This window comes from Pongo abelii, chromosome 5, assembly GCF_028885655.2.
Source record: "Pongo abelii isolate AG06213 chromosome 5, NHGRI_mPonAbe1-v2.0_pri, whole genome shotgun sequence".
Lineage (NCBI taxonomy): Eukaryota > Metazoa > Chordata > Mammalia > Primates > Hominidae > Pongo > Pongo abelii.
In genome coordinates this window covers 131,566,903-131,583,341 of record NC_071990.2, presented here as the reverse complement: position 1 = coordinate 131,583,341, position 16,439 = coordinate 131,566,903, and the positions used below count along the sequence as shown (strand labels likewise).

The 16,439-nt window shown below is 36.6% G+C and overlaps 1 protein-coding gene across 12 annotated transcripts in view; it reads right to left on the bottom strand.

Moving 5' to 3' along the window:
- Positions 1-16,439, bottom strand: part of L3MBTL3 (L3MBTL histone methyl-lysine binding protein 3) — a 123,092-nt gene that overhangs the window by 62,451 nt on the left and 44,202 nt on the right. For all 12 annotated transcript variants that reach the window (XM_024249141.3, XM_063724981.1, XM_024249139.3 and 9 more), the window contains 3 exons: positions 12,120-12,255; positions 10,104-10,195; positions 7,411-7,562 (listed from right to left, as the gene is read on the bottom strand). In XM_024249141.3, coding sequence (XP_024104909.1) covers positions 7,411-7,562; positions 10,104-10,195; positions 12,120-12,255 — 380 coding nt within the window. The remainder of the gene's footprint in view (positions 1-7,410; positions 7,563-10,103; positions 10,196-12,119; positions 12,256-16,439) is intronic.

Sequence of the window (16,439 nt, the reverse complement as noted above, 5' to 3'; positions counted from 1 at the left end):
AAAAACTGCAGTTATCAGGATAAACTCACAAAAACTAGTAAAATAAAAAGAAAACTAGAGATCACGAACACTTTACAGAGAGTTCTATTTATTACAATCAATCTAATTTGGAAAAAAATGCTAAACCAAAGAACTTTTTAATATATTAATACCAAGTGGATTTTTATTAGATAAACATTATATGGATTTGACATCATGCAATTTTCTTTTCCCCACAAATTTTGTTATATCCTATAACTTCAACTACAGCAAAAATGCAAACATAATATCATTAAAATTTATAATTTAGATTCATTAAAATCATGTGGAACAATAAACTTAGACTGTGTGTACATAGGCAAACAAATTATTTCAGCATTGCTAAGGGTAAATGTACAAAGGCAGGGAGCCCAATCATCCTTAATAACCAACATGCTATTTCTGTTACCCATTAGAATAACAGAGACCAGGTATTAAGACAAACTATTACTCTCTTTTCTTTACCTCTTTCTTCTCCTTTCTGTCATCTCTACTACAGTCAAGCATCTATTTTTCCAAAGCCTCTTTATCGGCATGCATACCTGGTACATCTAACTCCTTGCTCCTAGTCATACTTTTGCTATGTTTTCCTCTTCTCAACATGCAACTTGTTTCAGCCTATTAACATCATATGGAACCCGAGTGTTCTGCAGAACATAGTCTGGAAAATGTTGGTCTAAAAGATGCCAAGGAGTCCAGTCAGTCTTGCTATATTAACTAGGAGGTCTGTTGAGTCTATACTGAGATCAGGAAATCTCAACACAGCCCTCTTGATGGGAAACTAGAAGGCAGAAAGCCAGGAAGGTAACAGTGTGGCTGGAATTTCCAAGGAATAAGGAAGTCTTATGAATAGTGAAACAAATAATTTTCTACAGAATGTCCTAAGTGGGTGAGATTAGCACACAGTCAACCAAGCCAAACTTTCTAAAGGCGCAGCCTGGGACAATAATACATGGTGAGTTCATGCAACCACTACTGAATGCTGATTGTTCTCAGAACTTACTTCAGTAGAAAATACCTTTTCCTTAATACTTAAAGGCTTCTTCCTTTATTCAGTTGTTATCTCATACTGTTCCCACCACAAACTATTTTTCTGGTCATTATTTTAGGAATATGAAAAAAAAAAAAGCACTGCTAGGTCAATGCCAAGTTCATGCTGCAATCACTATATTTTTTATAATACATATTTTCAAAAAAGATATTTTAATACACAATTCATTAAGATGCACTTTTATAAATTATACAAACAAGGCTAAGGAGCTCTACTTCCAGATATCCTAGTGTTTTCCTAAAAAAATCATTTTGGTTATGGATTATTACTAATGTCTTACTGCCTTTATTTTAGGGAAGGATGTTAATTCATAGATAGCATCATAAAAAATGAAAAAATAACAAATATATAATATTTGTTTAATTTTTTCCTTCTCAATCTAATAGAACTTAGACAGTAGTTTTTCTAATTATCTGTCGGACTCACAGTGTTTAAAGTAGAAACACTGAATATTATTCTTTGATTTTGCTGGATATACAAACTGCAATTAAGGAAAATACTGTGGTCTCTTAATGGTCACTCATTCTTGTACCATCTGAATCTAATATAAAGTTTAAATAATATCTAGATATTGATCAAAGTCACCACTTCAAACAAAGAAGCTGTCTCAATAGAGAAGATAAAAATATTACTGTTTTTATCTATTTTACTTATATTTTCTCAATAAGCAAACAACACTTCACTCAAAAGTTGGAAGGCTGTGATAGCCTTTCTGCTACTATTGTAAAACAAGTCATCTCTTAGTCCCATCTAGTGTTCAAAAGTAGAAATGTAACTGAAAATAAATATGAAGAACAAGTAAAGGTAAAAAGTATGACAAAACACTGATTGCTGTACTCTTCCTTTCTTTTGGATTTTTATGTATATCATGAAAGAAGTCTCCATTTCAAATTTTTGAAATACATTTCATGTATAAGTGCAAATTATTCACTGCTAATGACTGCTAAGACCCAATGAGACTCAGACAGTAAATTCTAAAAGGGCCAGAAACCAAAGAAATAATCTATTTTTAAAAAAATCCATGCTTATGATATAAGGATAAAGTTAGGAGACATGAAGATCCTCATTTTATGGAAATCAAAGAGGTTAAATGATTTCACCAAGCACTTGGGTAGAAAAGAAAGGGATTCTGGTTTTGTCAGTCACAGCCAAAAGCTAAATAAAAACTAACGCACACATGCTAGGCTCTGCAGTTTCAGGCAGAGTCAAAGGAGAACATTGCAAGATGCTTACTTATGGAAAACATCAAAGTCTCTCCATTAAGCAAGAGTGGTTTAGATTATTTGAAGAAATACAGGACACTTGGCTTCTCCACTGCCTATAACACAGACCATGATGACTCTGCCAATTTATTACTCAGTACCCAACTCTCCTGGCTCCCCTTATATGTGAACTCTTCAGGGCCTCCATTACTCTGCACTTTACTACTAAACCCCAAACCTCATCAGCCTGAGTCATCAAGTGATCCTTTCCATCCCTAATCCATGTCCAATTCTATTACCCACAGTAGCTGTTTGAAATATTATTAATTTGCTTCAAGCTTAAAATCTTTCATTAACACAACGAATACTTGGAAGAGATAAAGGTGACAGCATCTCATCACCCTCGTATCAAATTTTCCTTTTACTTCTTCCTTTTCTCCAGGCTGAGTGAAAAGAAAGTTTATTTCTTCCTGAGGCTAGCTGCTCCTAGGAGACGTGGTGCCACCAGTATTACCCACAGTTTCAGAAATCTCCACTCTCTCCCTCCACAGTGGCTTCCTGCCTTCTGCCTAAAAACCAAGCTCAAAAATGCTCATGGTGCAGGGAACCCTCCTTAGAAGTCAACTTCCTCTTAAGCAATAATCCATTTGCCTTCAGCACTAAACTTCTCTGCTTAGTATCCCTTATCGCTCTTCAACCTTTTGCAAATCAGCTTCTGTTCCTAAAACTCTTATTTTAATCCCCACGACACCTGATGGGACAGGTATTATTATTAATCCCTTTCAGAAGACAGCTAAAGTTTAGAAGTGTTAAGTAATGCACTGAATAAACTGGCTGCCATTACCCAAACACATCCTACCCCTGGGCCAAAACACAAGCAAGTGCTTTCCTTAGCCAAGAATATTCCATCCCAACCTCTAAGTACCCATTCCTTCTTGGTCCAGCTTAAATCCCCATGTCCTCTAAGAAGCTCTCCCCAAGAGCCCTCCAGTGAGCTTGAGTCAGTCCTTCCCTCCAAGTGCCATCACTCCTCCAAGTGGTTGGTTCTAAAAATTAAGCACTAACCACCACCTAGCCCTGCAGCCAAGACAGTGGTGTCTAGTTTCTCTCCTTCCCCAGACCGTGAGCCCCTCAAAGCTGAAGTTCAGAACAGCCCAGGTTCCATTCATCTCCACGGCCTTCCCATCACCACCACCAACCAGTGCTTCCCAAATTTAACCAAATAGTGACAAGCCTATTAACTGACACTGCTCTAAGAAACTGACAACTTTTCAACATGATTTTAGGGAGACACATAAAATTACTATTGCTCTTAATCTGTAAATGTAAAAGAGATTCAACTCTAAAAAAAAAGTTTACACTACACTTACAGGCAATTAGGAAAAGGCCCACTGCTCTATTTGTTCTAATTCACTAACAACCCTTTTCTTTTTCATAGATCTTTTTGTTGCTAATTTTTGCCCTGACTCCACTGGGACACCAAAGTATAATGGAATAAAAAATGGCTGAAGCTGCAACCTCATTCATTTAGGCCTTCTACTAAACAATGGGCCAAATCCTGTTGTCAATCCTTCCTGGATCCCAAAAGACAAGGGTACATGAAAACAACATTTTTTAAAAGAAAGGTTCCTTCCTAGTGCCTGGAAGAAAAGAGGTGACTGTTCTCTTTGTGTTCTGCCCCAGAGCCCAATCTTCAGGCAGATAATCAGGAAAGAGGCTGCAGTGGCGGGAGGGCACAGTAACCTGGAGGTACCCTCCCCGTGGTACTGACCTACCTTCCTGGGTCCCTAAAGTCCTTTCTAGTGGCAATATTCTATTATATATAGGATTATTCCTAAATCTAACAACTGTCAAGGAGATAGAATCGAACAGCTACCAACTATCAGTAACAAAAGCACAGAAGAAACCCAGAGGTGAAGCCATTTTTATTCTAATATATGCTATTTTCCTTTCATAGAAAACTACTTTTTCAGTCCTACATAAATTTTTATCATGTTCCTCTTTGGAAGTTAGAAATGTTTTATTGCAACTAAACATGTAGTAACACAAATGTATACAGACACATATATATTTTCAAATTCCCACTAATGTAAAAAAGAGATACAGAATTACTATTCAGTTCAAAGCAAAAAATATCTCATTTCCAAACTATTTTAAATTGGGAAAGGCAACCCAATCTGTAACCTCAATTACATACCGAAGTAATTTATGCAGATAAAAACTATTCCAAAATTCAAAGATCAAAGAGCATAATATTTAGTAAAAGTGGAGAAATTCCAGAGCACTTAAACAATTTCCATTGTGCCTCAACTGCATGTTGAGGAAGAAAACACAGTTTTTGTTTTCAGACAATTAACAAAAAATGATTTCATGTCAGTAGCTGGAAGTCTAAGTAATCCTCAAAGTACATTCCATCCTAAAAATAATTAGTTTGTGCTCATAAAAGCACAAAACTCGAGTTAAAAGAGATCAATTTTTTTCTTTTCTTTGTATTTTTAGAGGCCAGGATCTTTTTAGAATCCAGGATCTTTTTTAGAACCCAGGTTCCTTCTTGTTTGTTCCCTAGACATTTGGCATTGAAAAATGAATGTGGCGAATTCTTCTAGACTCTCCCCTTACTTTTTTTCCACAAGAATGTTTTCAAAGGCAACGCATCTTATGTCAAATCAGCAACTTACACCTTTAAAACACTGTAATACTTATGAGACCACAAAAATAAACTGACATTCACCTATTTTGCTCAAATCAGGCAAAAGCTTTAAAAAAATCCTCCCCAAATAAACCATAACTTTAAAAACAAAATATTCTCATTTCAACAGATTCTAGTCATTGTTTTAGCATTATTTATTAAGAAAAGGCCTGGAGCCCAGTTATCGCCCTAGTAGTGCCATCATCATAGCCCACCAAGCACAGAAGGAGACAAACAGGTTTGATTCAGGACAGATTTAGACTGTTTCCAAAGTTAAAGTTTTCTCATCCACTCACCCATTCAAAATATGTATGGAAAATCTTTACTGTTTTTGAAATTTTTATGTAGAGTCAGGGGTCTTGCTATGTTGACCAGGCTGGTCTCAAACTCCTGGGTTCAAGTGATCTCCCACCTTGGCCTCCTAAATTACTGGTATTACAGGCATAAGCCACCGTGCAGGCCCAACAATTTTAAGTAAAACAAAAACCACCAATTTACAGTAAATAGGAGGATCAGAAGAACACAGTAAATAAGATGAGGTTTCAATCAGCAAATCAAACTGTGAGACTCAACAGTATGAACAACCTGGTGTCTTTAACAAAAGCTACAATCAACGAGGAAGAAAGGAGAGGAATAGGTATCTGTAAATTAAACGAGGTCAAGCAAGGCAATCACAAGGTGTACACCTTATTGGACCTAAAACCATCAAGCTAAAAATAAACCAAAATCCCACTAAAACAATAGGGAGAAATATTTAAGTATGTTAGTAATATCATAGTTATTATTATTTTTTAAAAATAAAAATAATTCCTCTCTTTAGAAGACATATACTGAAATGCTCTAATATCTGTCATTGATTTCGAAACAATCCCAGAGTTGGGATTTTAGGAGTAGGAATACAGAGGAAACATACTGGATATAAGTCAATAATTGTTGGTGCTGAGTAAAGGTTGCAGCAGGGCTGCTCTATTATTCTACTTTTGTATATGTTAGAAACTGACTGTATTTCAATGAAAAACTTTTATTATAAACTGAATATAAAGATGTCCTATAAGGAAAAATTATGCTCTGCAGAAAAAAGCTGGGGAAAACAAAAAAAATATTCGAAAGCACAGTCATGCCTTGGTATCAGCAGGAGATGGTTCCAGAAGCCCCTCTGGACACCAATATCTAAGGATGCTCAAGTCCCTTTTATAAAATGGCATAGTAATTGCATATAACCTACACACAACTTTCTGTTTACTTTATACTTTAAATCATTTCTAGATTACTGATAATACCTAATACAATTTAAATGCTATGAATTTACACAGCATTTATACAATTATTTACATAGTTATACTATGTAAATTACATAGTTAAACTATGTAAATAATTGTTATACTGTATATTTGTATTTGTATTATTTTTATTATTGTATTGCTATTTTTCTTTTTTTCATATTTTTGATCTGCGATTGGTTGAATCCATGGATGTGCAACCCACAGATACAGAAGGCCAACTGTACTTGGGTCTGTGTAATCTAACCATGGAACTAATTGTCTACATTTTTAAAAAATTCTGCAAAAAGCGTAGGTAACATATAATAGAAAGCATTTTAAAAATATGAATAGCAAATGAATTTCAACATCTCCTCTTTTTTAAACAATGCAAGTAAAACTGATGAGTATCTAAGAATCCCATCTGAGAAGTAATGGAAATTATCGATGTGTCTATTGAATGTTTAAATATATAGATACTAAAAAATAAGGTCAAAAAACAAACTTCTCTGACATTTAGCAATATTTACATGAGTTAATATTCACTTATCCTATAACACAAGTTGTATTTTATAAAGATATCTGTTACTTCTCTAAAATGTTCTCAATTCAAGTGTACTCTAGAAGGAACTAAACACTTTAGAAATGCCCTTTACCAGGAAACTGAATTACAGCAATCAATGAACATGAATTTGGTATGAAAAATCCTTATTTCAACTGTTTAATCAAAATATAATGGCCTTATTATAATTATTTTATAATTACATAATTGTAAAATATGTTGCTTTTACAACTTTGTGCAGGATATCTAAAAACTGGAAGGATTAAAAATAATATTCTTCAATATATTTTGTAGTCAGCTATTACGAATGTTTAAATTAGCTGGTGGGCATGCAAATAAGAAGGGAAGATTAAAATACGTGTGAACATATGTTGGGAATGTGGAGTGTGCAGACTGCACTTCCATAGTAGGAAGTCAACTAAAACACCAATCATAAAGCAAAATTACAGGATGTTATTTTAAATATATCCCATACGGAACAGGTAAAAAATTAAAAATCTGTAATAGGAAAAAGTGGGGCAGAACACTGGTTTTTTTTGTTATAAGCGTTGCACTATTACTGTTTTTAAACCGTTTACTTGGATAAACATTAAATTTTTAAAAGCACACAACAACGGAAAATGTCTCACCAATAGTCATAGCTCTCATCCCAGTTGTCAAAATGTACCAGGAAACGATTGTCCACCATATCTGTTACCGTAGCAACACAGATGAATGAGGGATTCTTTTTGTCTACTGCCTCAAGCTTCATACCAACTCGAAAGCCCGATGGGATCACTGTCTATGGAAACACACAGATTTAATTAGAGATAAGCACACACTTAACAACCGCAAGACCTGCACACTCTCTGCACCTCCTGCTCAAAGGCCCAGCATCCACTGCTGTATTCACATAATTTAAAAATCATATGCCAGTTTCACAGCACGGTCGCTTTCCAACAAGCAGCAATAAAAAAAAAAAAGTCCTACTGCTACACCCAATTAGCTATCTGGGCCTCAAAACGAAAATATCCATCACCTCACAGAATTTAAAATAATTAATTTTAACGTGTGTTTTGATGCCTTAATTAAAAAACTATAATAGGTAGGCAAGTTTTATTCACCATATAGTTCACATTTTGTCCTTCTTTTCTTGATTACAGACTTAACAATGAAAATTACTCACACAAACTATGCACTTAATCAAGTTAAAAATGTGCATGAGTCAGTACAAATTCACTCCCACTTCTGAAAATATCTCTCAAAAGAGTACTCTACCGAAAGTAGGTCATCCTCATATATGAAAGGCTGCAAATTATTACAACTTTTACTCAACACTACAGATACATTTTATTCCTAATAGCAGCAAAAGAATTGGCTGTTGAATGTACACAGCTATTCAAAATAGTTGGTAACTTAAAGAAATCCATAGATAATCAGTCATTCAGAACATGGAACAAAAACAATGAAAGTTCTGTAAGAGTTAGTGCTTAAGGTACAGTAATATATAAAATCTCTTACAGTCTTTTGTGAGGAATAATATCTTAATCTATCTATCTCTACATATTATAGACTAGTATATCTAGATACCAATTATGCCAATCACAACACACAAGTCATTCCTTCCCTAAAAACAAAACAAAACAAAAAACAAAAAACAAACAAACAAACAAAAACCTCTGTTAGACTCAATTATACGGATATTATTCTAACTACTTTAGGCAAAATAGATGCTATCTCTCATTTTACTATAATTATACAACTATCATTGCAAAAATGTAGACAGCCGTGTATCTGAAAATGTTAGAATAAGTTGTGTCTGAATGGATGGAACAGGCACTAATGCTATACAGAAATCTCTACTATGCATTTAAGTACTGAAATGTATCCGAGTTCTGATCATAAATGTTTGAGTATTCTGAGGTAATCCAGAAATGGAAAAATTAATTGTCTCTTAGATACAAAATGGAGAGCCCAAGATTAAGTTGTATGCTGGCAATGCATAGAATTTAGGAAGACCGTTCAAGGCAGTTAATCAAATCCCTGACTGAAGTCATCATCAGAGAACCAGACAGGGATTAGGAAACTTGGAGCAGAGACAGCAGGCTGCTAAGTTTTCCACCCAACTGACCTTCCTCCCTGGTATAAGTTTTGACAGAGAATACCAACTGACAATGCACTGTTACACTTCGGCAATTACACTATCCTCTCAATTAAGATGTTTTAAAATAATAAGCTGGCCCATTAACACTATTAGTAACCTAAACACACATACACATGCACACAAACACAATTTGTCAGTTCTGTAATCCAACCTGGTTTGTGTTTGATTAAATCAGAGAATATTTCAGCCATTAGATTGATGCTCTCAAACCAAGTGGTTAATGCTGTTTTCCAAATGAAAGATTTTTGGAGTGAGGAGGTTTCTCCTGCTCTTGATATTTATTTATTTCCATTTGAAGGGAATGCTGTTAGTGAAACATTACTGCTTCTCCCCACTGTCTCACTCACTGCTACCAGCCTGGTGACTCTGGGAAAGAGGAACTGATCATACTAGAGAGAAAGCTAGGCTGCAGGGTGCCCAGTTTCCACTCTGCTCCTCAAGGGTCTAGTGTTCTCCAGGCTTGGGGGATGGGCGTGAAAGGAGAATTAAATCTCTTCAATTCTAGGGCTCAGAATCAAGCTTATTTGTCTGCAGATACAAGCCATGCACATCCTCCAACTCAGCTCTGACCATCTGTAAATATGGCATTTTGGTTTTCCACTGGCTTGCCCTTTATTCTTTCCAATTAGATCAGAACTTGGGAAAAGAAAAATGTCATGGATCAAGTTGGCCAATGGAGGAACATGTTACGGAAAGTGGGAATACAGGTCAAGAAGTAGAAAAGACATGCACATCCAGATTGTTTTTGTTTACTGTAAACAAAGCTATAAGCTAGAGTGAAGATACATCACAGTCTCCAGTGACCTCCTACATGTAAACTGAAACAGGGCTACCTTCATCTGGCTATGTGAATCCCATTTGAACAGCACTTCCATATAAGTGATAATAACAATAAAATATCTCAGCCAATTTAATTTTTTATGCATCTTAATTGTAAATCTCACCTGAATCTTGTACTATCTTGTCTTCTACTATGCAATAAAAGAGACAACCATAATATAGCTATAAAACATATTTATTCATGAAGATTTTAAGCTAATTTTAAACTTTAATTAAGAGTACTCTATTTACCAAGGCAATAAAATTTATTATAGTTCCTTGTTATCACTTGTAATTGATCCTATGAGACACTCAAAAAACTTCTTCCTTTGAAAGAAAACGTGTTTTGTATGTACTTACTATATTCTGATTTTCAAATAATGACTTAGGAGCAGCTTGAGCTTTACATGTCTTAAGATAAGTCTGCCAATTGAATTCTTCTTCTTTATATCCTAGAGTAAGCACATATGAACAGACTGATTCAAATACCAAAATATTTTACACTTAGTTTTCCAGTCCCACTTTTATCTCTAACATGCCAAAATCAATCAAACGACTTTTTAAATAAACAAAATTTAACTCATAATTCATAACTATGTATATTTAGACTATGTTTATTTTCAACAAACTGTATCATTATTTTCCAATTCTGAATGAATGGTAATGGATATAAAGAAAAGGAACAAGGAAACAAATATGTATTATACCCAGGACACTTATTATCAGGGTATTTCTACCAGTATTTAGGTAGAATTCCTCAGCAGTATAGATACTGAACTACAATAGTCAAAATTCTTTATTTTTCTCTCACCTAGTCTATTTTGGGAAGACTAACTTATAGGAACAAGTGGGAAGGTGGAAATAATAGAAATGAAACAGGTAAAATCTTTTTGGCCTATCACTTCAAGTAGGACAATTAAAGGTTTATGAAGTAAGGATGCTGGCAAATTACAATAAGGGAAATGTCCTCCCCTTAATTTTTAAAATTTCATTGAAGTTAACATTTCCTTTAAAAAGGAAATTGAGCATCTTACTTTATCTGTGAATATGCTTTATTTTACATTCATTCAAGTCCAGAAGGCAGCATGAAAAATACAGCTAATAATTTACCATATATAAGAGATCAATTCGTGAAAAGGCTTACAGATTTTCTTTTTCACCCTCACCTTTTCTATGCTGTTTTGTTTAATCCTTCAGCTATCTGAAAATACCATTATTTTTTCACTTAAAACAAAGTACCATTTGTTTTAAATAATAAAACATTTAAACCATTTGTTTAAATAATAAAATACCATTATTTTTTCACTTAAAACAAAGGGATGGCTAATGCATTAAAGTCCTGAGATAGGCCAAAAATATCAACCCAGTAACCTGAATTTTTGACATAAAGTAAACAAAAATAAATGTAATGATTGAAAAAGAAGGGAATAAGATATTACTGAATATGGCCGGGCACGGTGGCTTACGCCTGTAATCCCAGCACTTTGGGAGGCCGAGGTGGGCAGATCACTTGAGGCCAGAAGTTTGAGACCAGCCTGGGCAACATGGTGAAGCTCTGTCTCTAATAAAAACACAAAAATTAGCCAGGCATGGTGGCAGGCACCTGTAATCCCAGCTACTCGGGAGGCTGAGGTAGGAGAATCGCTTGAACCTGGGAGGCAAGTGGCTGCAGTGAGCCAATATCGCACCATTGCACTCCAACCTGGGTGACACAGCAAGACTCCGTCTCAAAAAAAAATTAAGGAATACTTTAGGGAGACAGTGAAAAAGACGATATCTGTTATTCTTGAACTTTGATGTAAACATGAAATAGGAAAATCACTGGGGAACTATAATATAAAGTACTCAAATATAAGAAAGGTAATTGCTATGAGTTCAACCCCCCACCTAAGCCAATTTTTAGTGTTACAGTCTTCTTGCCAATCTCCTAAATATTAAGATCTATACGGTCATGCATAATTTCTCAGGATTTTCTATATAATGAAAAACTGATTTGAAAAATTAGTTTAAACCAGTTTACGCTAAACTTAGTTATGTAAACTAATTTAAACTAATTTTTCAAGTCAGTTTTTTCAAAGATGTACGTATTTAATAATAGAAATTTGCAGCTAAACATTATTTGTAGTCAAAGTTGAGTATCACGCAATTTCATGTTATTTTACATGAAAATAAGCATAAGAATGTACTTTATTTTCCTAAGTTGGATTCTACTTTTATTTCTTTTACTTTAATAAACATGGTTTCATCATGAATAATAAGGTTAAATTTGTGCCTATCTGAATTTTCATAAAGTCTGAATTCTTAATAATTCTAATGTAGCATGTAAGAAAATGAGTTTTTACTGAATTTAAAATATAAAACAAAAGGTGACAAAACCTTTTGGAGGATGGAGTTTGTGGCCGGTTTTCTCACACCACCCAACTGGGTGGATATCCAGAGCATCTGCATTCACCCAGAAGTCATAGCAATCAGAATACCCATCAAAGTGAAGCTTTATCCGGTATCCACAAACCTGAAACAGGTAAAACAGGTTGAATTATTTTTTTTAACTCAGAATATTCATATATATATACAAAAATAAACAGGGACACCGGGCATGATATAGTCTTAATGTTAATCAAACCACCCACATTAACAGTAATAAAACAACTAAACAAATATCCAGAATCTAAAGACAAAAGCTATTAAATTGGGAAGAGCTGAGCTGTGGCATTCTGGCAACATTCTCAGTTACATTAGGAGCACACGGATAGGAGGCAAAGCATAATATCCCACAAGTGCAGGTCCTTTCTCCACTCCCTATGTTGTACCAAGATGTGTCCCCAAGGTAAGCTGGAAGGCACACCAGCACAGCACACTCAGCTCTAGCATGGCCCCAGAGTGGACGGTCTGCCCTGCACTGAATGCTGCAGACCACAGCTGGTGCATATGCACAGAAGTCAAGCTTTTTTTCTCCACCAAAGCTGGGTTGGAAGAAAGAAAGAAAAGCGTCTCTCCTAGTTTATTACTTGGATGAGACAGGCTCCTAAGAATGCTAGTAAGAATGTACTCTGTATAACACATGCCGTACATATGCCTACAGGGCCCCACTTAGAGACATTCTGATTTAGAAGGTCATATAGGCTTACGAGACCTGAGTTGGATCATACCCTGCCCTGGACTCTTAGAGAGAAGGTTCAGCCCCTCAGACTTCTTCCCACTAACACAAGCAGATGTGTTCAAGTAGAAACACATACCACGCCAGACCTCTACCCGCTCCAGGAGTGTCTGTCCTGCAGAACCCTGAATGATGAACTTAGACCAGAGTGCAGAGCCAGGGCAATTAATCCTCAAATAGTGAGGTAGCTGTACAGTTACTGTCATGGAAAGTTCTCTAAAACATATTGCTAAAATTCAAGTGGTATAACACATAACACAGAATGAGTTAGTTTATGAGAAAATTAGACATGTGGGGGTCCACATGTATTTATGGGTATATGATTATGTATACATATGTGTATTATGTGTGTGTATATATACATAAGTATATGCATTTATATACATACATTAATATACACACATATGCATACATATGTAAACACGTAGTAAAAAGAAGTCTGGACGAATATTTGCCAAAATGTTAATAATGATTTATTCTAGGAAGTGGTAGTGAAAAGGAAGGGGCAAAATGGGAATGATGGACTTTTAATATTTTCTCTTATGTATCAGTATTTTCTCAATTAGAATGTATTGATATACCACATACATAAAATTTACAACTAAGCTGACTCCCCCCAGAGAGAACAGTCTCTCCATAGAGCTGAGACTGGAATCCCTGGGAAATATAATCTCTCAAGTAAAGCAGGAGCTACCCCCACTCCCTGCAGCCACCCCATGTAAAGAAGGCTGCTTCTCTCCTCTCTCTCACAGTCAGCTATCTCTGGCCAATCCTAAGAGCCCAGCCCTTTAGTAACTTACAGCCTCTAGTTCCTTGTGGGCACACCGTTCTGAGCTTCTGCTCACTTGAGCCAAGCTCTCTCTGTTCTCCCCATAGTCTCTATCTCAGGCTCACTGGAAAGCTATGCTTCGAGAAACAATCTCCTACATCCTCACCCTCTTTGCCCACAGTCATACCTAGCTCGTCCTTCTCAAGCCTTTCCCCAAGGGTGCTCATGTTCCCAACTCTACCTCCCATAGACACAGGACGGGTTGCTGCCTCCCACCACACCACGGAGCCTAGGCCAGTTCTCCCCCGCCGAGGCTCGAGCCATGTGGCTGAAGCGACTCTCCTCCTCTTCTTCCCTCATGCTAACCACCCAAACACTTAGCCCTGGCTTATTCTCTTCCTTTCCATCTGAGTACTTTCGTCATTCATATGGATGACTTATCCAATACCCTGGCATTTTGGCTCCCTTCCTCTCTACTTCAAGCCCTCACTCCCATGAATCTAGTCCCCAACAAGAACTGCTCTGCTTCTTAGTATTAAATTTAAAAATCCAACCCTGGGACACATACTCCTATTCCAGTCTGCAAACCCAGTTACCCCCAGATGCCTCTTCCTCAATCTCAACAGAAACGCTAGTCTCACACTGATCCCTCTACTTCCTCCCTAGCAGCTGTCCTCACCCCAAGCCTTCCTTTCCTAGCAATCATTTAAAAAACATTTTCTTGCCAACATTTTAAAATTTCTGCCCTGATATCCTTTGCAAAATACTTGCCTGGTGACATTCTATCATTTCAGGTATCCATCTTGTCTCCACCTAACCAAGTCTAGTAAATGGTGATGAGAAGGAAAAAATGACATACCGCCAGTCTTCATTATTCACACACTGTATTCCACATTTGTGAAGTCATTGCTACAATTTATTTGTAACCCCAAAATAATACTCGCAGTGTTCGTGGACATGCACAGACTGACAACACTTTTGAGTCACTCAACATGCATGTTCCCAGCTGAAGTCAATCAAGAAGGCACTTTACCTTCTTGTTTCAGTTCTCGTACTGGGAACAAGTGTCTTTTATGTGGTCCATTTAGTGCCACATGTTCTACATTTTTGTGCTTTTCTTGGGCGATGCTACTGTTTAAAATGACCCCTGCCATAGTGCTGAGGTGTTGTTTAGTGTCCCTAAGTGCCAAAAGGTTGTGATGTTGCCTTACAGAGAAGATACTTGTGATAGATAAGCTTCATCAGGCAGGAGTGATAGTGCTCTTACTTGTGAGTTCAATTTTTAATGAATGAACAATACACATTAAATGAGGTGTCTTTAAACAGAAACACACATAAAACAAGGTTATATGCTGATCAGTAGACGAAAATGTGACCAGAGGCTCACAGGCAGCTAACCCTCTATTTCCCCTAAGAGAAATGGTTCCATACAAGGGAATTTGTGGAGCATAACTATTGCGAATAATGAAAATGGACCAACAAAAATCAACTCCACCTGAATGCTGGGCTTTGCCACTGCCTAGCAATTCTCCTAGATGGTCCTGTCCAACTCCCTCTCCCATTCTTCACTGTGGTCTTTTCAAATCCCCCTCCTTCTCCTTCAGCTTCTAATCCCACTTTCTCCATCCTCACTCTCAGCCAGTAATTTGCCTTCTAACCCAAAGAAGATTTCCCAAATGTGTGCCTCCAAACGGACAAGCCTCCCTGTATCCATGAGCCCTACTTCTTCCTGCTCCACCTTCCTGTTGTAATGCAAGAGACTCCTCCTTCTGCCTAAGACTTGGATCTCTGCATATACTCTGAGTCCCATCTTCTCCCAGGCCTCTTCTCTGAATCTTCCAATACTCTACTCCCTAGTGGCTTCTTCAGAATTCAAATACTATGTTATCTTACCATTGCATTGCAAAGGGGCGAAAAAAAAAAAAAAAAGAAAGAAAGGCAAGAAGGGAAGGAGGGAGGGAGGGAGAGAAAAAAGAGAAAATTAATATGAAAAGTAGCAATATGCATCAAAAATTTAAATGTAATTTATATGTCCATACTTTTCACCTGGCAATTCTAGAGATAGATCCTAGACCTACTTACAGAGGTAAGAGGATGCTCACTGGACCTTTTTTTTTTTTTTTGAATAATGAAAAAATGAAGATCACTCAGTTGTTCAATATGAGAGCAGTTAAATGAATTAAAGTCAATTCTATAAAATGGAGAACTACGCAACGGTTAAAAAGAATTTGTATGCCAGGTGTGGTGGCTCATGCCTGTTATACAAGCACTTTGGGATGCCAAGATGGGAGGACTGCTTGAGCCCAGGACTTCAAGACCAACCTGGGCAACATTGCAGGACCCCGTTTCTTAAAAAAAAAAAAAAAAAAAAAAAAATTTAGCTGGGCATCAGGTGGTACACACCTGTGGTCCCAGCTACATGGGAGGCTAAGGCGGGAGGATCGCTTGTGCCCAGAAGGTTGGGGCTGCAGTGAGGCCATGTTCACGTCACTGCACTCCAGCCTCAGTTACAGAGACAGACCCTGTCTCAGAAAAAAAAAAAAAAGTGTGTGTGTGTGTGTGTGTGTTTGTGTGTGTGTCAAAAACAAAATGCAGTACATATTTTTATACACAGAGAAAACATCTGGAAGGCACACAGTCAACTGTTAAGGGTCATGCTCTCTGGGATATGGAATATGGGAGGAAGGAAGTGGGATCTGAAACAGGTCTTTTATTTTTTATTAATATGCACTCTTAAACTATTAACAGTTGAAGTTTTCATAATGGGCAA